Raw genomic sequence first — 22,742 nt, forward strand, 5'->3', positions numbered from 1 at the left:
TCGCAAAGTGCGGTTCAGCTCTGGATCGTAAAGAGTAAGTGGTTCACCCTGGCTCCGTGTACTTGGCATACACTAGAGTTAGAACCTGAAAAACAAAGAGAAAAAGTAAAATTAGGAAATATTTGACTAACGTTCAATAATATAGTTAAAATAAATCTAAATGCCAAATTCCCCCGGCAGCGGCGCCAAAATTTGATACGCTCAAATTACACCTCCCTACAGAAGTATAAGCGATCGTTATCAAGTAAAGAACCCAACTTGTAGGTTGGGGTTGATCCCACGAGGAAAATGGTTTAGACTTTACTTTAACCAACAATTATATTCAATTAGTCAAATTACTTCCAGAAACAGGTAATTAAAGGGGGGTTTGTTTGTGTGAAACAAATAGTAAGAATTTAATAAGTAATCAGTAATAAAAACTCAATTTTGGTTGTTATCAAGATGAGAGAAATAACTAGGGTATACGTGTTCCCCACAAGCTCATAACGCAATAATCGTAGTAACAACAATCCTTTCCTAGTGTATTACATCATGCAAAGTGATAAGTTAGGTATCTCCAAATCCTTGGTCCGACATCTAGAGAATTTCACCCCGCACCTTGGTCCGGCTACGTGTGTATAATTTACTAACCCTTACCTTTACCTCATATTAGACATCATAATCGATGTTTGGCTTAGTTATTACTTCGCACCAATCGACACTAGCCTATTAGATAGTATCACACTAAATCTATGTTGATAATTCTTTTCTTGTTGATTACCTCCTTGGTCCGGCAAGTAGCAACAAGGCGAGTTCTAATGTGTGCACTCGTTAAAAAGACTTTTAAACGAAAGAATTATCAATGCATCCAAAACACTATTCAAGAATTGCTTATTTACTATTCATAATTTGGTAATCGCTCATGGTTCCCACAACCCTAGTTGTGGATTTAGTTACCCATATTAACAAGAACACAATTCATAGTTTTAGATGAAGAAATTATGAACTTACGTAAAGAGAATAATAAACCCAGAAATTCAACTTGAATTGCAAAGCCAATGTCTTCAAAACGAACTTAAGAAATCAATAATTGCTAGAGTTGCAAATTAATCTCCAAAGTCACAAAGTAAAACTAGAATAATAATGTCTAACCCCCTAAAACGAGGTTTACATGCCTTATTTATAGAAAACAAATCCTAAATTAAAAGGGAAACAAATTAAGGAAAGTTTGTTCAGGCACGCGTCTTCATTCCACGAGACTGACTTACGAACCATCGATGGATCTACGGTCCGTAAGTCCCTTCCGTCAGCCAGGACTTAGAAAATATTTCAGTTACCAAAAATCAGCTTCTCTGAAGCAAACGACAGACTTGCAATACGGACAGTAGATAGATCTATGGTTCGTCAATCCCCTCCGTAGCTTCACACTTAGAATCTTCAAAAATTAGGTACTGGAACCCTCGCAGTATCAATCTACGGATCACTCAGGACGGTCCGTAGATCAATCTACGGACCGTCAATGGCCACCGTGGTTCCATACTTGGTCAGATTTCCCTGATTTTTCATCCATACCTTGACTGTTGATCTACGGTCATCACCTACAGACCGTCAATGGACCTACGGTCCGTAGATCACCTCCGTGAATGCCCTTTTTCTGCATTTCTTTCAGCTATCTCTATACTTCCGCGCCTAAACATTTTTCCTGCAAAATACGATAAAAACACATAAAAACCAATTCAAAAAGGCCCTCGACACACACAACTTGTAAGTGAAATGTATTAGAAATACCGTAAACTCATGGTATATCAGGGACCCATCTTTATTTTTCACAAACAATACCGGAGCACCCCATGGAGATATGCTTGGTTGAATAAAACCCTTGTCGAGCAAATCCTTGAGTTGTGCCTTTAATTCTTTCAATATTGCCGGAGCCATCCGATAAGGGAGAATAGATATAGGTTGTGTATCAGGCAAAAGATCAATGTTGAAGTCTATTTCCTGTTCGAGAGGAATATCGGGCAAGTCATCAGGGAAGACTTCCAGATATTCTCTCACTACGGGGACTGACTCCAAAGAAGAAGTCTCGGACTCAACGTCCATAACCCTAACAATGTGATACATGCACCCCTTTGAGATCATTTTTCTAGCTTTTAGACATGAAATAAAAGGACCTCTAGGGGTAGAGTTTCCCCTTTTTCCATTCTAAAGTAGGCTCATTAGGAAATTGAAACTTAACCACCCGGGTTCTACAATCAATGGGCACAAAATAAGCATGCAACCAATCCATCCCCAAGATGACATCAAAGTCCAACATATCTAATTCTACTAAATTAACCACTCCTATTAACTCTTTTAGCTACAACCGAGTCACCCACCGGGGTAGAAATCGAAAAGGGTTCTTCTAAGATATCGGGGAGTACATCAAATTTCATAGCCACAAAAGAAGTAACAAAAGACAAAGTGGCACCGAGGTCTAATAATGCATAAACATCAATGGAAAAGACTTGTAACATACCCGTTACCACGTTCGGGGAACTCTTTTGCTCACTTCGGGATTCGAGAGCATATAAGTGATTATTCTTGGGAGCATCAAGATTTGAACCACTTGGAGGAGCTTGATTACCCTCTCTCCCTTTGGCCGTACGGATTGGGCAATCTTTCAATTGATGCCCACTTTTTCCACATCCATAGCACACACCCATACCGGCAAGACATTTTCCCTCATGCATCTTACCGCACTTGGCACATGTAGGTCTCTCCATGGAAGATCCAACCCGATTGCATCCTTGAGGCTTAGGGTTAGACACCCTATCTTTGTTGGTATTTGGAGCATTGGAGAAGCTTTGGTTGGAAAAACTCTTCTTGAACCTTGGTCCACTTTGACCCTCAAACTTACCCTTAGAAGAATTTCTATCATCGGTCCTTGCCCTCTTTACCTCTCTATTCTTCTTTCTAGGCCTTGTCTCCTCAACTTGTTGAGCATATACCATTAACCGTGAGATATCCATGTTGTCATGGAGCATCGCCACATGACATTCTTCTTCAATGGAATCGGACACTCCCGTTACAAATTGACTCATTTCATCCCTTGGATTAGACGCCAAATATGGGGAATATTTGGACAACTTAGTGAATTTCAAAGAGTATTCTTGGACACTCATACCTCCTTGACCAAGGTTGATAAATTCATCCACTTTTGATTCCCTTTTTTCCCATGGAAAGAACCTATCAAGGAATACCTTCTTGAACACTTCCCAACTAATGGGATCCGCTCTTATAGCCCTATTATCCTTTCATTGAGTGTACCTTGGGCGACATCCTTCAATTGATACCAGCTAGTTCGGCTTTCTCAATAGAAGTAACCCCATAACATCCACTATCTTATAGACCTCTTCCACAAACTCTTGTGGGTCTTCATTCACTTTGGAACCAAAGAACATATGAGGGTTCATTCTAGTAAAGTCTCTCAACCTTGAGGCCATGGTGCTCACATTAGGATTTACCCGAGGCCCAACATCTCGATTGGCTTGGGCCGTTAAAACTTGGGCTTGCATGGTCACGACTTGAGTTTGAGTCGTCATAAGTTGAGTCAATGTTCGGAGAGCCACCCTTATCTCCACATTAGTCATAGCCCCATCATCATTAGGAACTTGAGGGTCTTGAGGAGCTTGGGGAGGAACTTCCTAATTCACATTCTCCTCTTCTGCCCTCCTTGCATTTGTCCTTCTTATATACATTGCCTATAATCACAAGAGAAAGGTTAGGAAAAAGGACTTCATAGAGTTAGGACTCCAAAGCACGACTAAAGAGTAGTGAAAGAAGTGAAAGTTCCTAAACATCTTATAACCTCTCATTCATAAGTGTGGCGCACTTCACATTCATGAACAAGACTCTACTAGACGTGGTTCATGAGATATCAACCTAAATATCATCCCAAAATCTTATTCTCTGATACCAAGTTTGTCACGACCCAAGGGTACCCCCTAGACGTAACACAACGTACTTGACCCCAAAGGGGTCGTATACAAGCCCTTAGCATAATCATACACATAAAGCCATAAGAATAATACGGAAAAATTTAAAACTTATACAATCGAAGTCAAACTTCTTTTCATAAACGACAATAAGAATCTAGACTTGTCTCAATCACCATCTAAAACATATGAATACAATCTTAGGGACATAGCCCTTTGCATCAATAGTATTGAATATAGAAAGTACAATAGAAACTAGAAACAATAACATCTTGTCCTCGAACATGATGACTCATCAAGCCTAGGGAATAGTCAACCCAAGGTACTCTTGAAAGAAGAAGTACGCCTCAACGATCGGAACCTACACTCATAATATATATAGAAGAAATGGGTTAGTACATAAAGTACTAAGTATGGAAGCATGCACAAAATCCTTGAAATATGATAAAAAGGACATTTTAGTTGAAAAGTATGCATTTGCCAAGTTTAGTAATCAACATGCACTTTCAATGTACCACACAAGCCATAATCACATTTATGTTCATAACATAGTAAAGCCATTACCTTAGCAACCCCTAAAGAACACTTGTGCAGTATATGGTTGGCATCCCATAATACCAACCATACTAAGTACTCCTTTGAAGCTACCTTAGTCATACATATCATCTTTAGACCTCATCATAATCAATAGTCATAAATAAGGAAATAGTCATGTACATTATTTGAACATAGGGAAAGTCATTCATAGAAACTATCTATTCAACATACATGCATATATTCATGTCTCATCATAACATAATGAAACCATCCCATAACATCCTACTAAGTCTACTTGTGCAATGTAAAAAGTGAAGTCTCATACTCCCACTCCTACTAAGTAAAACTCATCAAGAAGTCATAGTATAGTTCTTGTCTTATTCATTATCTTATCATATAGGTAAGAATAGCCATAACCGACATAGACCATGTGAGCGACATGGAATTCGGTGTCATGTAACCACACACCGAAAGAAGGTGTCTTACTTGCTTAAGGTAGAACCAAATGCATTAGCTTTTAGGTTGATCCACTAGCTAAAGACCTATGTTGGCACATAGTTATGGGATAGGGAGATTGCTTCTAGAAACCCGACCTATTGTATTAGCGGAGGAGCTTCCATCTCATGAGAATAATCTAGATGACCCGACCTATTGTATTGACGGGAGGGCGTCTACCTCATTGACCATATCCTCTCGGTGCTAAGCATTATTTCCCAATTATACATAATTAGTCTTGAATTGCATTTACATGTGTGAAGGAATACTTTGCCCTTCATGCAATACAACTCATAAAATAACTCATAGATTCAATAAAGTGAGAATGTACTTTCAACCTTAGAATCAACATCAACATGTGAGTAAGCCTTTCACATTATTGTTCATAGTGTTTCATGAGAATAGCCTTTCAATCAACACAACAACATCATCATCATCCTAGACAATTCATACATAATAAAGTGTAAGGGTAAGAGAAGAATGACTATTCAACAATACCTCAATATACACAATAGTCATAGAATCTTCACTTTCTAAGTGAATCATAAGTTCATACACAACTTTCATCAACATGTACAAACCCTAGCAACTTACCCCTTCAAGGGTCAAGAATCTTGTGCCTCAATTACACCTAAAAATACTACACTAGGCATGAATAGAACAAGTTTTAATAACTAAAACATCATAGATACAATTCATAGTATTCATCTTGCATCAATACACCCATCACAATTCATGAAATTAGGGTCATGGGGTAATTCATGGGTTCATGGGGAGTTTTACTATTAAAATCACCATTAAACATCAAATCATCCATAATATAAGACAATTAACATAAGGAAATCATTTTTAGGAAGAACCCATGGCTAGAGTGAAAATCCTAGTTTTGAATAATTTACCAATTTCAAAATTAAGAGTTGAAGGGCTTTATGGAAGGAAACTTTCCATAAATCAAGACTCACATACCTTGATTGAAACTTTTCCCACGAATTGGAGTTGAGAAGATGGATTCTTGAGCCCTATTCTTCAAGTTATTGAGCTTCTTCAATGGAGGAACTCTAGAGAGAGAAATATTGGAGTGGAGAGGAAGATGAACATTTTATTTTGAAGTGGGTTTTTGTGAAAGTGATTTATTATGGGAGTATTTTAATATAAAATACCTTATATAGTTATTTAGAAATAATATAAAATATATCCACTTCTTAATTTAACTTAAAAATAATATTTACGAAAATGCCCCTTGCCTACATGGACTTGCCAAATAAAACTAAGGCAAAGTCGAAGGGAGCTTTTAAGGTCCTTGAAGTGGTCCACCAGCCTTGGACCCTCCCTTGGACTTGTGCCTTTAGCTTTTTAAAGCTAAGGCATGTCCATGAGGGTGTTTAATAACTTCAAGTACCTTATAAATTATTAATTAAAGGTAATATAGAATATACCCATTTAATTTGGACTAAAAATGAAAATTATGAAATGTAACATCCGACAATTTGAAATAGCTTTGAAGAGGCTTAGGATTGGAAATTTTCTTTTTTTGGAAAGAATTTTAAAGTTTTGGAAATGTGGCTAAGTATGGAAAAGGTGAGTTTTTGGCCAACTTTGATCAGTCGTAACTTCTAGCTCATAATGAGTTAGAAGTTTTTTCCAGTTATGGTTGCATAGCCCTCGGAACGATCTTTCCAACGCCACCGAGTTTGCTCAATTCCGAGTCCGTATGAGCGAGTTATGACCTTTGAAAGTTGGGCAGTTGACAAGGAAATCCGTCCGGGAATCATTAAGGGCATTTTGGTCTTTTCCCTAGCCTTTTATTTTGGTTTTATAAATGTGTTAGGCTGATCATTTTGATCAGTTTTACCATTTTAAAAGAAGTGAGAGTGAGGGTTTTGAGGGAAGAAGAAGAGAAGAAGAAGAGAAGAAGAGAAGAAGAGAAGAAGAGGAGATCAAGCAAGGAGATCATCGTGGATTTTCGTCGGGGGTGATCCCTACCAAGGTATGTGAGCTTTTAGTGTTGGGTGATCCTTTCCCCCACATGCCAAACTCGTTTTATTTTCGAGAAAAGATGGATTGTGTTTGTTGAAGTTGTGAGTTGTTGTGGTTGAAGTTGTTAGAGTTGTTAAAATTGTTAGTTGTTGAAATTATTGTTGGTATTGTTGTTGGTTGTGATGTTGAGATTCTTGATGATTTGGGACTTGTTTCCGGTTGGGGTTTTGAGTTGAAATCTATTGAATGTTGAGGGATTTCATGTTTCTAAGTGATTGGGGTTGGAACCCTTGAAGTTAGAGAGTTTAGAGTTGGAAAAATGAAGGAGAAAAGTCGGGCTTCTTACATGAAACAAGTCCGTGTCGCGGACTTGTTCCCTCTGTGAACAAAATCTGCTCCGCGTCGCGGACAGGACGCGGACTCCACTGTTTTCAGAATTTATTCTCAAAAATTTTCTTAAGTTTGGTTGTTCCAAATCATTCCTAAACATCATGAGGTCCCTCCAAACACCAATCAAGTCCTTGAATCCATAATTCAATTCAAGTGAAGTTAGTTTCCGATTCAAGTGAAGTCAAGCTTAGAAATTAAGTAAGTCCAAGCAAGTCTTTAAAGCTTTTCAAGAGTCTTCATTGAACGTTTTAACTTCATTCTAAGGCTCAAGTTCCAAGTTAAGTATAGAGTTTCAAGTCAAGCAAAGAGTATAGAGTTTCAAGCTAAGTAAAGAGTTTCAAGTTTCAAGTTGAGTTAAGAGTTTCAAGTCAAGTCAAAGTAAAGAGTTCAAGTAAAGTAAGGAGTAAGGAGTCGAGTCCATTTCTCCAAAGTTATTAGGGAACTATGTACTTCCCAAAGAAGTTCTAAATGTTTTTACATTTAAGTAAGAAAGGAGCCATGTTCTCCAAAGAGCCTTCGGGCTAGTTTTTGAGTAATTATCTCATATCAGCAGGAATAATTATGTTTTAAAAACATAAGAGCCAGTACATTTTTGGGAGTAGTATCGAGCACCGAGTTGGGGGAGCGTTCAAAGAACCCACAGCCCCCATAGAACCATGTTAGCCACCATGGGTAGAAAAGGATCATGCTTTTTAGATGAACCCTTTTCAGATTAGACTAGTGGATCCATTAGGCAGTTCAGGTCTTATACTTTTGGCCGGGTATAAGATGCTCTGGCAGCGTGAGGTCGATCGCTGTATCATCACTATAGCTCTTATGTGATGGTTGTCGGTTAGAGAAACTCCCACAGCAGTTATTGTATTTTCATACTCAGAGATTATTGTATTTTTATATACATCAGTTCATTGTATTTCTATATACATTTCAGGCTTATTATATCTTTGTATACACAGAGTTTATAACATGTTTTAAACAGTCTTTCTTTATATCGCACTTGTTTTAAATTGCCTTATATAGAAAGAATGTCAGTCAGGTTGAGTTGAGTTGAGCCAGGTAAGCTATTCAGTTTCTCCCAGGTTTCCTTCTAGCCGTTGTTGCTTAGCTTTCCAGCTTGCATACTCGTACATTCCATGTACTGATGCCAGTTGGCCTGCATCGTTTCATGATGCAGATCCAGGTATCCCAGATCAGCAGCCTATGCGTCGTTGATCCAGTTGAGCACTCCAGAGTCAGCGGTGAGCCTCCTTACTTTCCGGAGGACTCTATTACTTCGTGTTCTTAGTGTTGTCTTATTAGGATGTTGCGGGGTCTGTCCCAACATCCATCTCAGTAATTTAGAGGCTTCATAGATAGACAGATAGACAGTCAGTCAGCTAGTTTTGAGTCTCTTATCTATGTATATATGTAAATATTCTATTTTGAGATTCGAGTTGCCTTTATGGCCATATTTTATAAGTTAAGTTGTTTTGTAATATTGCATTGCATTGAGTTATTCTGTTGAGGTTTCCACTGAGTTAAGAAATCCAGGCCAAGGGTTCGCTTGGGGCCAGAAATGGTCTCCGGGTGCCGGTCCCGCCCAGGGTGTAGGCTCGGGGCGTGACACGAAACTACCTTTAATGCCCCCCACGTGGATAACCCTAAAAAACTAAGGCAAGTACCAAGGGAGCTTTTAAGGTCCTTGGAGTGGTCTGCCAGCCGTGGACCCTCCCTTGGACTTGTGCCTTAAGCTTTTTAAAGCTAAGGCATATCCACAAGGGTGTACACGGGCAGCGGACCCTCACTTGCACACGTGCACTACCTAGGCGCGCTAAGGCATCCCCCACGCGAGGTGTTCCAAGTGCAGTGGGGTCCTCCACGGTCCTTAGACCCTCACGTGGACTGACCTCATGCCAAAATTGGCTAAGGCAAAGTCCACGAGGGACTTGTACGGGCAGTGGAGGCCTTTCACGGGCCTTGAAGTCTCACGTGAACTTGCCTCCTTGCCTATACGGCTAAGGCATTGGTTCAAGGAGGCTTCTAAGGGTGTAGAAGGCTTTCACCTTCCTTGAAGCCTCCCTTGAACAATGCATTTTGCCCACACAGCTAAGGCAAAGTTCAAGAGTTCTTCTAAGGGTAGTGAAGCCTTTCACCTTTCTTGAACCCTCCCTTAAACTTTTACTTAGTCAAATTTTTTAGGACTATTTCATAACTCCAATTTATGCATAAACTTTTAAGATTCATACGCTATGCTCTAGTTTCACCTATCAATTTTTCGGGTGTTACAAAGAGAGTGTTTTTTATATTCAAATTTCTTAATTTCTTTTATATTAACTAAATATAGAAAAATATGACGGCGCGAAGCGCGGTTTGGTTAACTAGTATTTAATAAAAAATAATAATGAAATCATATAAAATAAATATTGCAAATTGATAAGTCATAATGAAAATGATCATCATTTAAAAGTACTAAGAGATTGTTTGGATTAACATAAAAGTTGGTCGCATCTACTTTTAAGTCAGTTTTTGTCTTCTGGAGGATTTGACAAATATAAAAAATAACTTAAAATAAGTCAAAAATGACTTGAAATAAATTAGGAAGTGTTTGACAAGACCAAACTAAACTTAAAATAAGTCAAATACCAAAAGTAGGTTTTCCCCTATTTTTTATTTTTGACTTAAAATGCCTAATGACACAAAATAGCCCACAAAGCCCGAATCAACCATGCTCCTAATATGAAATGGTCCTTTCAGGGCTGATGAAACCATTATAATTGCATTCCGAAGCCGTCTTCTTGATCTTTTGACTGAAGTCAACTGTTCAAGTTTCAAAGGCTCCAAAACTCATAAACTTGCACAAACTTGAAATGAACGACCTGGTGATCAAACTATCAGTCCTGGCAAGTCATAAAGGACTTGGGGAGTTATGGGAAAGCTCTGAACACTAAAAAATATATAGAAAAAATAGCAGAAATGACATAGAGGGTTATTACAACATCCACTACTAAAAAGACTTTCATCCTCAAAAGTCAAGGAACAGGAGAAACCTAAAGGCTTGAAAGATGAGGGTACTGGGCCGTACGCTCTGCCAGATCTATAAATACCCTCTGGGTTGGGGAACACCAACCCAGAACTAAGTCTGAGAGGAAATTCTCAAATTCACTTTATCACTCCAAAACTAAAATGGCAACCCAACTTCTTCCTTTGATACCGACTTCTAACCAACCAGACCCCACTCAACTGATAATCCATAATTTAGGTTAATCCTTAGCTTTGGTTGTTGTTATAGAATCCTTAGAATGCTTCTTGGTGGCGTGAAACTAGCTTTTGATTAATTTGGTTGTTTTTGTGCCTTTTTAGTTATGTTCGAGCTTTTCTCACTTTATTATTGTATTATTTTGGCCTACGGCCTTAGACTTGGACTGATTGGAGTTCTAGGTTAGTATGATTATACTGTGATGGTTGGTACCTAGATTGTTGTGTAATGTGATTGGGTGACTATATTTTGATGTGTTATTGTGAGTATGACATCTGCATTCGGTGTGTTGATTTTTGGAAACAAGGGGAAAGGTTGTATTTGAGGTATTTAAATGATGTTTCTAAGATTTTTCACTTGTTGAGCTCCGAGGGAGTGGATTGTTGTTTTTACCGGAGATAAACTGAAACTTTGAGGAAATGTATCATTTTTGGGGTCCTAATGCCTTAAAATGACAAATACTCTAGAACCTTTTAGTTTCATGTTTGAGGCCCGAGTTCGAGGCAAATACTTTATTTTATAAAGTTTTGGATGAAAAAGAAGTTTATATGTACTGATAAGCTCGACAAGGTACTCTAGGACGGTCCGTAGATTGAATTTCGTGTTATATTTCTCTTGCATTTTATATGTTGACAAGTCCGGGGTATCATTCTGGACAACTCAAGATTTTTATCAGGCTTCTACGTTTATGCATCAACCACGTATTGCATTGTATCATCTTATTTTAATCTATATGGTTGTGATTATCTTGTATTTGAGTGCTTCATGCATGTTATTTGTGTTACTAGTTCTGGACACGTGCGTCTCATGAGACCAGTAGTATGTGCGATATAAATCATGTTAACATTGCATTGCAATGTGTAACACAAATTTAAAGTGGAAGAGTAAACACTAAAATTGATGAACAATTAGCATATGCAAATGATTTATGTGTTGAACGATAAATAATTAGATATTTTTCAGAACTGACAAACGTAATATATCCAGATTATTTTTGTAGTTAAGATGTTATTAAATGCAAACATGTAATATATTTATATCCTATCTAATACGTCCTTATAGATGATGTTCTTGGTGTATTTTTCGCTTTGATGATTTGTAATTTGTCACGATTAAAACTCTTGTTGTAGACATTAATAGCTCCATTAAAAGTGTAATGTACAATTATAGCTAGACATAATGTAACAAAGTTTACCGTCAACTGATAATAAGATGACAAAGAAATGTACAATAAAGAAAATACTAAGTTTTTAGCTAGAGCTTCACCAGACAGATATACAACTCATATTTGGGCATTGGAACAGGGAGATCCTAGATTATGCAACTGTAATTTATTTAAAAGATCTTATTTTTACATGTACAATGTTTGTTTATATATGATTTTTTTCTCTAAACTAATTCCAATGTAATTATTGACTTATAAAGTGTGGACATGTCTACAACTAAAAATAACAACAAGAAAGCTAAAATAATAATATTCGAGACCTTTACAAAACTCATAACATATATATAAATGACAAATTAGTTCACCTAATGTCAAGCTCTTAATCTCAAAATGAAAGAAAATAAGTTTAAAAGAATGATAGTTATTCTTGATCTCACCCTTTCGCTTGATACGACATTGATAGTATTATATTCATGTATGTTGTTGCATCTGCAAATTTTGTCTTTCATATTATAGAATTATTTTTCTTATTATGAAATCATCTACATAATAATAATAATATCTCAAAAAAAAAAAAAAAACTATGTTGTGAACATGCTTCTAAATTCTATAATATGAAAGACAAAAAAGGAAAAAGGACATTTTTAAAGCATGCATAGATTTATTTTCCGAAAAAACTATGCTGTATTATTTCTTTAAAAGGTGAGGGTTAAATATATTTGAATTGTCCATTATATAATATGATTAATTAAGGAGCACAATTTAACATATCAAGTAAGATAATTTATAATTAGTTCAAATTATTAGCTGAAGAAAATTCAATATTTCTGCAACAGAGAAAATATTTGTAACTTTTTAAAATTTAATATGATCTTGTTAAATCTCTTTCACCATATTAATGTTTTATCTATGTATAATTCATCCATAAGTTGTTATAATTTTTTCAATATAGTAACAGTTAATATAGTAATTTATTTGGAATTTCAAAGGGTTCCATTAAGTTCCACTTCTATTAATATTAATGTTTAGATTATGAATAATTTATTCAGAAATTAAACTTGTAAAGTTTTGTAGTGTAGAATGTGAAGCCCCAAGATGCTAGAATGTAGTAACTACTATTTATTACAAACATTATTTCATATTTAGTAAGATTTCATTAAATATGACATTGACTTTTAATATTCATATTTCACGAAATTCAGGTGAAAAGGTGTAAAAATCTTATGGTCATTAACTTGTAATAATTTAGTTTTAGTTTGGGGGTTAATATAGTCATTCAAGTCTTATTGTCATAAGCTAGTAGAAATTTACTTTTAGTTAGGGGTAATTTAGTCGTTCAATTTAAAGGGTATTTTGGTAAACTAACTTTAAACTACACTAATAGTGCTTGAATACATATGTTGTTTATATAATCCATGCTAATTAATATAAAAAAGAATTCAAATAGAAAAACATGAAAGGTGTGGGGAGAAAATCATTACAACATAATCTTTTCAAATTCAACTAAAAGAGTCTGCAAAAGAATAAAATGAACACCTTTTTCACACTAAGTAACAATAGATGGTATTGGTTGATAAAAAATTTACATCAACAATAAGATACAACTTCATCAGTATTTATAGGAAGTAACAAAGGATAAAATAACTTGGTGTCTGCAATGTTCAACTTTCATCTATGGTTTCTTCCTTCTTTTTTGTATAACGTGTAACTCAAACGATTGTACTTTGATTTCAAGAAAAAGTAGACATTAACACCACACTATCGACGAATTCCCACTAGGTATGGCCAAAATATTGGTCAATTTTGTTTTCAGCAAAGACAAAAACGAATTTAGCAGAATAAATGAAAGAAGATAAAAAAATAAATATTAAAAAAAGTTTAATCTGCTAAATTACATCGAAGAGGCTATTAAGATAGAAAGACACATGAAAATTCATACATGTGTACTTTCTACATTTAAGTATTCAATGTATAACTTTTCTCATTCTCTAGATACGACATACGAGGTTGGTTAACACATTATTTGGTTAATTATTATTTGAAGGGTATTGTTAGTCTCAGTATTTTGAAGTTATTTGAATTTAAATGTTATAAGTTGTTTATTTACATTTCTATTTTCATTATCTATGGTAATTAAGTTTTATTATTTTTTGAAAGGTTATGGAAATATTATTGTTTACTATTTAATTAGATATTTTATTATATTTTAATTTAGTGTAAGAATATAATGATAATTTAATTTTGTTGTTTGGAACTTTCCACTTTTAATAATACTCCATCCGTCCACTTTTAATTGTTATGTTGCGTTTTTCAAAAGTCAATTTGACTAATTTTCCAAGTGAACTTAGATTACATTAATTTGATATTATATGATGTATGATATGATGTTCGAGTTGTGAGATCTTGGACTTGGAAGGACTGAAGTTCCGGGTTAGTAGACTGTATTGTAACGGGTAAATGATAATACCATTAATTAAAGTATTTGCTTTAGAGTCAAAAACATACAGTCGGCTACAACGATAATCTGTAAGCAACTAATTTGTTTGTCCTGCCACTTCTACAAATTGTTGCTTAACCATTTCTTCTGCGTCTTGTGTGTTTAGTTTCAGTAGCAGTGGAGCGTCAGTATAGCTACAATCTGCGAGGTAACGTACCACATACATGACATCCTTCATGTCTCTTAATTCACAAGAGATATCTCAGTCAAAATTCGGAGTCTTTTCCAGCTAGAGACAATTATTTAAGAACAGAGTATTTTTGTAACTAACCCACATTCTCAATACAAATACTCAAGTTTATGTATTCACTGATAGCCAAATCACAACGGCAACACTTCAACTATAGAATTACAATGCAAAATACTGAAATTACAAGTAACTAAAGATAGAGATAAAAATAGGATGACAAGCTTAGACTCTAGAACAAACAATTTCTTTCACAATATGCATAAAATTCCCAAAACTGCAGTGATAACCCCTTTAATCACTACTCAACCTGGATCCCAAGCAAATCTATTATTGGGTTGTCTTATTCTTGGGCCACTTCGTTTGTTTAGCCTCGGGCCCAACAGCTTGTCTAACCTCTCGGCAATCTGTGATCACAACAATTTTTCACTATTTAATGTAAACTTTGAACAAGAATTTTTTATTCATTCAACCATCTTCATAATAATGGAATTAATAAATAACACAGAGCAAAAGCTGGACACTGCAATTGAAAGATTGAATGCAGGAAAATAAAAGAACAATTTATTTATGAGACAATATCAACGTGTGTACAGAAGCGAGGCGGAAGGCGAAGATGCTGCAGAAGCTGCTGTGTTATTTGAAGAACCAGTGTGGTCTCTACTCCCTGAAGAGTGTACTTCAGAAATCCGAGGACCATTGGAGTCGTATGGTGATGCAAATGAAGTAGTTGGTCCATATTGTGACGTACTGCAATATGTCGGTACAGGCATGTTTGGAGGGAGTGTGGGCAATGGAGCTTCAAAATTAAGCACCTGAATTGCTTGCCTTATAGAAGGCCTGCAATTGTTATCTGGATGAGCACACCATAAGCCAACAATTAGTAAGTGCTCCACCTCCTCTTCATTGAACTCTGATGAGAGTCTAGGATCAACTGCTTCATGAAGATTTCCCATCCCGTAAAGTCTCCAAACCCAATCGATAATATTTACTTGATGCTCCTCAGCTTTAGGATCAATAGGTTTCCTTCCACAAGCTATTTCTAACGCGACAACACCAAAGCTATAGACGTCTGTTTCCTTGCTAGCTTTGCCAGTGGTGAGACATTCAGGAGCCATGTAACCCATCGTGCCTGCCAAAACTGTTGTTTGGGATCCTTTATCATGGTCAACTAGCCTAGCTAAACCAAAATCCCCAAGTTTGGCATTGAAATTAGAATCCAACATAATATTGCTTGACTTTATGTCCCTATGCACCACACACTGTTCCCATTCTTCGTGTAGATAAAACAATGCTGAGGCCAAGCCTTGAGCAATCTTGAATCTTATTGGCCATGTCAAATGGCTTTTTCCCTTGAAAATATGGTGGTCTAAGCTTCCATTAGGCATAAACTCATAGACAAGTAGAAGTTCTCTTTTTTCATGGCACCATCCAATGAGTTGCACCAAATGTTTATGTCTTAACCGGCTGATGATCCTGACTTCTGATGCATACTCTTTTATTCCTTGCTTTGACTCCCTTGAAACCTTCTTAACAGCAATATAAGAGTTGGATTCCCTGAGATAACCTTTATAAACACCTCCGAACCCACCCTGGCCAAGCATCTCTTCCCGCGAAAAGTTATTTGTACATCTAACCAACTCACTGTACAAGAACTTCTTTGGTCCTGTGCTTCTTTGAAATTCATTAGTCATGGAACCATCAATCATATCATCATCTTCACCTTCATCTTCTCTCACCTTCCTCTTTCTCCAAAATGCAAACAATATAAAAACAGATACTGCTATCGAAACACAACCACCAGATATCAATCCTATCACTAGTCCTGACTTATTTTTGCTTGAAGTATCCTCTGGCACAGGGCTTTGTAGGGGTATATCTGGATCTGGCACTGGGCTTGGTAGGGGTACATCTGGATCTGTTATGTTGTCATTATATTTCAAAGAAGAAGTAAAATTCCAAGAATATATGGTTTGTAATGCAAAGAAAGCTCCCGTTGCACCTGAGAAGCCAAAGGTGACCCATTCTTGCAAGTATTCCCTCAGATCAAGATTGTAAGATAGGCTCTGCAGGACGGTGACTGTAGTATTCCCTTGTTTTTGGAAACCAGTGAAGACAACACTAAGATTTTTTGAGATTGAATTATAACTAATCCATGCATCAGTTTTCGTACCATTGGGAATGCTACTAAACCAGGTCACAGTAGCAGCAGATTGCATGGAGTTGATATCGACACCTACATGATCACCCCGTGGATCATAAGAGTTGGTAAAGATGTCAAATTCCACAGCAACAAAATGGTGATTTTTCCATGAATATTGTCGATTATCACTTGCAAGGCCAAGTCCCTCTCCTGCGGCAAAGTGTTTATCAGGAATTACTGAACCTTCAGGGGCGAGGAAAAAGGTAAGACCATCAGCATAATTATTTCTTCCCTGTGAATTGATTCCAAAGGAGAAATGGGTAGAGAAATCTGTGACATTTCCAGAGGTTTTGTCATAAAGATAGAGTGTTTTAGAATATGTAGCTCGGCCTATACTGAAGTTTAAACCATTTTTGGTGAGCTGAATTACACCGTTTTCTGAATAAGCATCTGCTTCATATGTTAAATTCTGATCATTGCGATTGAAACTATCAAAATTGAAGGACAATGAAGTGACAAAAGGGATAATCAAAACAAGGTATGATAAAGATGCAAAACCAGCCATAGTTGCTACACTAGTCAAAATAATAAAGTAATATTTTTATATTTTCAAGTGGCAAACAAGTCCTTGTATTTTCCAGGAAGCCACAAGTATACTTTATTTCCTTTTCCTTTTCTTCTCACACGCTAAATTGACCCAACTACTCCGTTTACTCCATTTATTTTTTTAGAAATATAGTATTATGGAAAGGGCAAAGAAATTGACCCACCTAGTCCGTTTGCTCCGTCAAAAAAAATTGATTGCTCATCTCACCCCCTATTTCAATAATATTTTTGTAGGAAACTTAAATATATATTTTAATAAATTAATGAAGTTACTAAGATTCTTTTGGTTATATACTATATATATTGACTTAAAATACAATATTTATTATTTATTACATTAAGTGGGTAAACATACATTCTTGCAATTGAGGCACTTATTTATTTTGTTATTGATGATAAATTATATAGAAAGTCATTTTAAACTATATTGAGAAAACATGTGATGGGAAGACTCAAAGTCTCTTTTCTCCTAGATTATTTTTTGATTGTTATTCTCATCTTTATAATTTTGTGTGTAAGAATGCTATTATGATGGCATTAGAGGACTAGTTTCTAGGAACGTGCGTTGCACGTTAGCCCCCTAATTATTATAAAATTTCTACATGTTTTAAAAGTTTTAACTTATGAAATAGAAAATATTTGTTTTTGTCCAACAATACTTGTTCACTATTTTTTTATTTTACACACTTTTTAAGAAACTATAAATAGAAGGGTAGTTTTACTTTATGACCATTTGAATATAATAAATACAATGTCTTAAAAAATGTAATAAGGAAATAATTATAATTAATTATAAGAGTAAAGTAGGAACTAAGTGTAAAAAAATACATTGATTTCATAAAGTGGACAAGTATTGATGAACATCCCAAAAATAATATAGTGAACAACAATTGTTGAACGAAGGGAGAAAAATCAAAATGTTGCAGATTTTACTATTTGAATTTATTCATTAAGAACAGAATTAGTGGGACGATATAATAGCCTCATATAGTATGCAAGTGAATTCTTTCTTTAAATTTAATAAATGCATGTAAAAATATTTAACAAATTTACTAGAAAAATATGAAAAACATATATATTATTACAAAACCCCAAATAGAGTACAAATAGGACTGTATGTTTAGATCTAGAAATGCTTTATCAGATTAAGTGAAATATAAAATTAACTTGCAGTACCTAATAAAATATTCCTCTTTTCTCAGCCAAGCAAGCATTTTACGTAAAAATGACACTTCAATGTTTAAACTACCTAACTACACATCAACACTACCATTTATACTATATTTACCTCTAGTTTAAAACAATTACATATACTATCACTTTTAATATTTATATCACATATTTTAAAAGATTTAATTAGATACACAAATCCCTTAAATATGGTATTGGATAATTATCTTAAATTTAATCTCCTCAATTAATGGTACACATTAACAACTCAAAATTTTTATCACATAAATCACATCTGCCGTTCCCCACCCCACGTCCACTAACCCTCATTCTTCCTCCATCTTCTCCCTTTTTCTTCCTTCATCCTCTCAATACATATTTGCATGTTCAAATCAGCATTATACATATATGTTTGTTTCTATTATTTTATTATTCTCATGTATCTTGGTTTTGTATCTGAGTTAAAGTTCATAATGTTCTAACATTCAATTTTAAAAAGTTCTATAAATTAGGTTTTATATTTTTTGATTTTGTTGTTTCTCAAATACTTTAATGGCTGGTCATTTTCAAAATCAAATGATTCTTGTTAAAGGTACTACACATTAACAATATTATACTAAATCAAACAACTTCTATTTGTTATTTTCACTCATGAGTTTTTCATTGTAGGGACTGACTCTTCATCCATTAACATTCAAGCCGAGAATAGATCTAAGTATAGGAACGACTCAATCAAGAGGGAAGAGTTATGCCAAGCTTTACTTAACATAATAAATACATTATTAGATATGCAACAATGTTGGATACACATCAGATTTACATGTATCTAGTTAAGAGTTGATGTATCTAAGTTAAAATTATATGTATTTGTGAGAAAAAAATCAGATCCTAAAAAAAAGGAAGAAATTTGAAATTTTTTACTTTTTTTTGGATTAGTGATAAGGCAGATACTCTAACATCGTGAGTTGTTCCTAAATTCGATTGTTTCAATTACATTTCATATTTAGATACACATAATTTATGTATATGCTTACAACTTACTATGTATTCGAGATACACGTTTTTGAATATAATGTATGAAATTGATACTTGATACATCAAATTAATACTAGATACATATGAAAGATACATGAAATTAAAATTAGATCATATAAATAGATACATAAAATTAATAATAGACACATATAGCAAATACACGAAATTAATACTAGATACTTCTATTATACATATGAATGTACTTGTATGATACTCATGTATCTAAGTGTTTAGTTTGTAGGATACATCATCTATTGATAATAGATACATCAAATTAATGAATTTATTATTTTAAGAGTAATAAAATGAAATTAATCAAATTACATGACCAAGATATACATGTTTTTGTTTTTTATTAATAATAATGTTAATGAATTTATTAATTCAAAGAATAATAAATGAAATTAATTAAACATAAATACACTCCTTGATTTGCCCGATATTAAGAGATTTGATTAATTTAATTTCCAGAATTAATTGCCCATATATTCTAAAAACATCAATTACTCCTCTAATTAAGGAAATTAGTTACAATCAATTAATTTAAACAAATAAAATATGTATCTCGATTTTAAAATTCGGCAGATACATGTATCTCACAAATTCAAACTCATGTATCCTAAGTATGAAATATGGTAGAGGAAGTAATATTTGAAACTATTGAAAATCTTAGTAATTAGGACCTAAACTAGTGGGATTTATCCTCGTAGTCTCTAAAGTTCAAAGAGGACAACAATTTATGAAATAAATATCAAAACTCTAGAATGAGATTGAAAGTGTAACACCAAAGTGACAAAAGAAAAAGATACATTTTCATTTTATAAAAATTAATGGCTAAGTTATCGACGGCCTCTTAAAATTGTCCACGTAACTCACTTAGACACCTCAACTAAGTCTAGTATCTATTGAATATTTTTATCTATTAAAACATTATTCCTATTAGACATTTTTCGATAATCAGCAAAAGAATTTGAAGAGTGTGTGATACACTTGCACTTGCACTAACATGGTAAAATGACTAATTAAAAAATAACATGTGGCACTGGGCCCCCAAATTTATAGAAAAAGTAATGTTTTGTTTGAAATTTTTTAAACACATTTTATATATATATATATATATATATATAATAAGAGGTGAAAACGTCTACTTGTCAGCACCACAAAAAATATAATTTATTAAATATTAAAATTAATTTTAATTAATTTTGAATTGAGAAGGTAGTTAGTTTTAAAGATAAAGATCTAAAATTTGAATTTTACTACAAATCGTTTTGGAGACAATTCTAAAAAATAGGGTGTGTGATTACTGTTTTTGTGAGAACTTATCATATTTATATTATTATTATTATTATTATTAATAATAATAATAATATAATATAACAACAACAACAACAATAATAATAATAATGGAAAATCACTTACGTGTACACTTTTTAAAAAATATTTACGACATTTGTCAACATTATTCTTTTAACCATATATAACAATTTGGCTGAATTAAATTCACTTCATCCTTATTTTTTTTCCATCTTTCGCTCCCAATTTCTCTCTCGCATTTTCTCTCCCCGCTGTGATTTTCCCTCGCCGCTTCTCACTCGCAATTTTCTTCACAAATATGGTTTATACTACCTTCAGGGATGTGTATTCAGTGATCAATTTTGAGATGAATCAAGTTCGAGCAGAGAGTTGAGTTTGAAGTTTGAAAGGTTAGAAGGTTTGAATTCGATTGTATGTCATTAGTTACTTGTTTAATTCATGTTTAATTCTCTTTCTCGTCTATACACACCTTCATCGATGTGTATTCAGTGATCAATTTCGAGACGAATCAAGTTCGAGCAAAGAGTTGGGTTTGAAGTTTTTTAAAGTTTGAAAGGTTGGACGGTTTAAATTCGATAGCATGTCATTAGTTACTTGTTTATTTCATGTTCAATTCTCTTTCTTGACTATACTCACCTTCAACAATGTGTATTCAGTGATCAATTTCGAGACGAATGAATTTCAAGCAACGATGTGTATTGAATTACTTACTTAATTCACAATAGATATCGATTTTAAATGTGTCAGTATTTGTGTAATACAACTTTAATTCTCTCTTCTGATTCAATTTTAAATTAGTGTAATATACTTTTAATTCAAGTTTAATTCATTTTTGAGTGTGTTAGATCTTTTGTGGAGAAGTTGTGGGAGTGTTTGATAAGATATGTTGAATTTATGAGTGAGGAGGTTTTGGAGAAGAGTTTTGAAGTTTATAGGTGTGTGAGTTGCAAGTACTCTGTTGTTGTTAGCTTATGTCTTACTTTGTGGTGGACATATTGAATGGTCATTGGATTTTGGTTATGACTTAAGTTGGATTTTTTCATCGGGGATTGTTGAATGATGAATTTTAGCTATCTCAAGTGTATTGTCTCTGCTCTTTTAGTTGTTGTATTTGATTTTTGCATTCTAGGTTGAGTATGATCATGGTTTTGGTAAGAAAACATTGAGGGAAATGTCTACTTCAGTTAGTTTTATCAATCTGTTGAATATTGTTTCTGTTTCATATTACTTGACCCCAGTTTACATGACACATTTTTTATGAAGATTTTATTATTAATGACCCTTGATTTTTTGTGATTTGATTACTTGTTTAAATTATTTCTTAATTCACACTTCTGATTGATTTACTTGTTTAATTCAATCTATAGAACACTTTCTCATTGTTTCATTAGATACTTGTTTAAATTCTTTCTTAATTCACTCTTCTGATTCAATTTTAATATAGTGTAATACACTTTTAATACAAGTTTAATTCATTTTTGCAGTTTGTTGGTTGATTTATTATGATTTGATTTCATGTTTAAATTCTTTCTTAATTCACTATTCTGATTTATTTGTTTGTTAAATTCATAATAGATTCAAGTTTAATTCAATCTATAGAATACTGTCTCGTCGTTTCATTAGTTACTTGTTTAAATTCTTTCTTAATTCACTCTTCTGATTCAATTTTAATATAGTGTAATGCACTTTTAATACAAGTTTAATTCATTTTTGTAGTTTGATGATTGATTTGTTATGATTGGATTACTTGTTTAAATTTTTTCTTAATTCACTCTTCTGATTGATTTACTTGCTTAATTCATAATATATTCAAGTTTAATTCAATCTATAGAACACTCTCTCATCGTTTCATTAGTTACTTGTTTAAATTCTTTCTTAATTCACTCTTCTGATTCAATTTTAATATAGTGTAATGCACTTTTAATACAAGTTTAATTCATTTTTGCAGTTTGTTGGTTGATTTGTTATGATTCGATTACTTGTTTAAATTCTTTCTTAATTCACTCTTGTGATTGATTTACTTGCTTAATTCATAATA

The 22,742-nt window shown here is 34.0% G+C and overlaps 2 protein-coding genes across 2 annotated transcripts in view; both read right to left on the reverse strand.

The window, feature by feature from the left end:
• LOC125837375 (probable protein phosphatase 2C 10) overlaps nt 1-22,742 on the reverse strand; it is a 1,808,044-nt gene that overhangs the window by 1,614,759 nt on the left and 170,543 nt on the right. The gene's annotated exons all lie outside the window — the stretch shown is intronic.
• On the reverse strand, nt 15,015-17,141 carry LOC125837420 (L-type lectin-domain containing receptor kinase IX.1-like). Its single transcript, XM_049516549.1, has one exon. The coding sequence runs from the start codon at nt 17,139-17,141 to the stop codon at nt 15,015-15,017; it is 2,127 nt and encodes a 708-aa protein (XP_049372506.1).

Source organism: Solanum verrucosum, unplaced genomic scaffold (genome assembly GCF_900185275.1).
Source record: "Solanum verrucosum unplaced genomic scaffold, falcon-dt-bn FXZP01000147.1, whole genome shotgun sequence".
In the NCBI taxonomy this organism is placed as follows: Eukaryota; Viridiplantae; Streptophyta; class Magnoliopsida; order Solanales; family Solanaceae; genus Solanum; species Solanum verrucosum.

Excerpts from the sequence above, each read along its gene's own strand:
- LOC125837420 (XM_049516549.1), bottom strand. The coding sequence starts at position 17,141 with ATGGCTGGTTTTGCATCTTTATCATACCTTGTTTTGATTATCCCTTTT.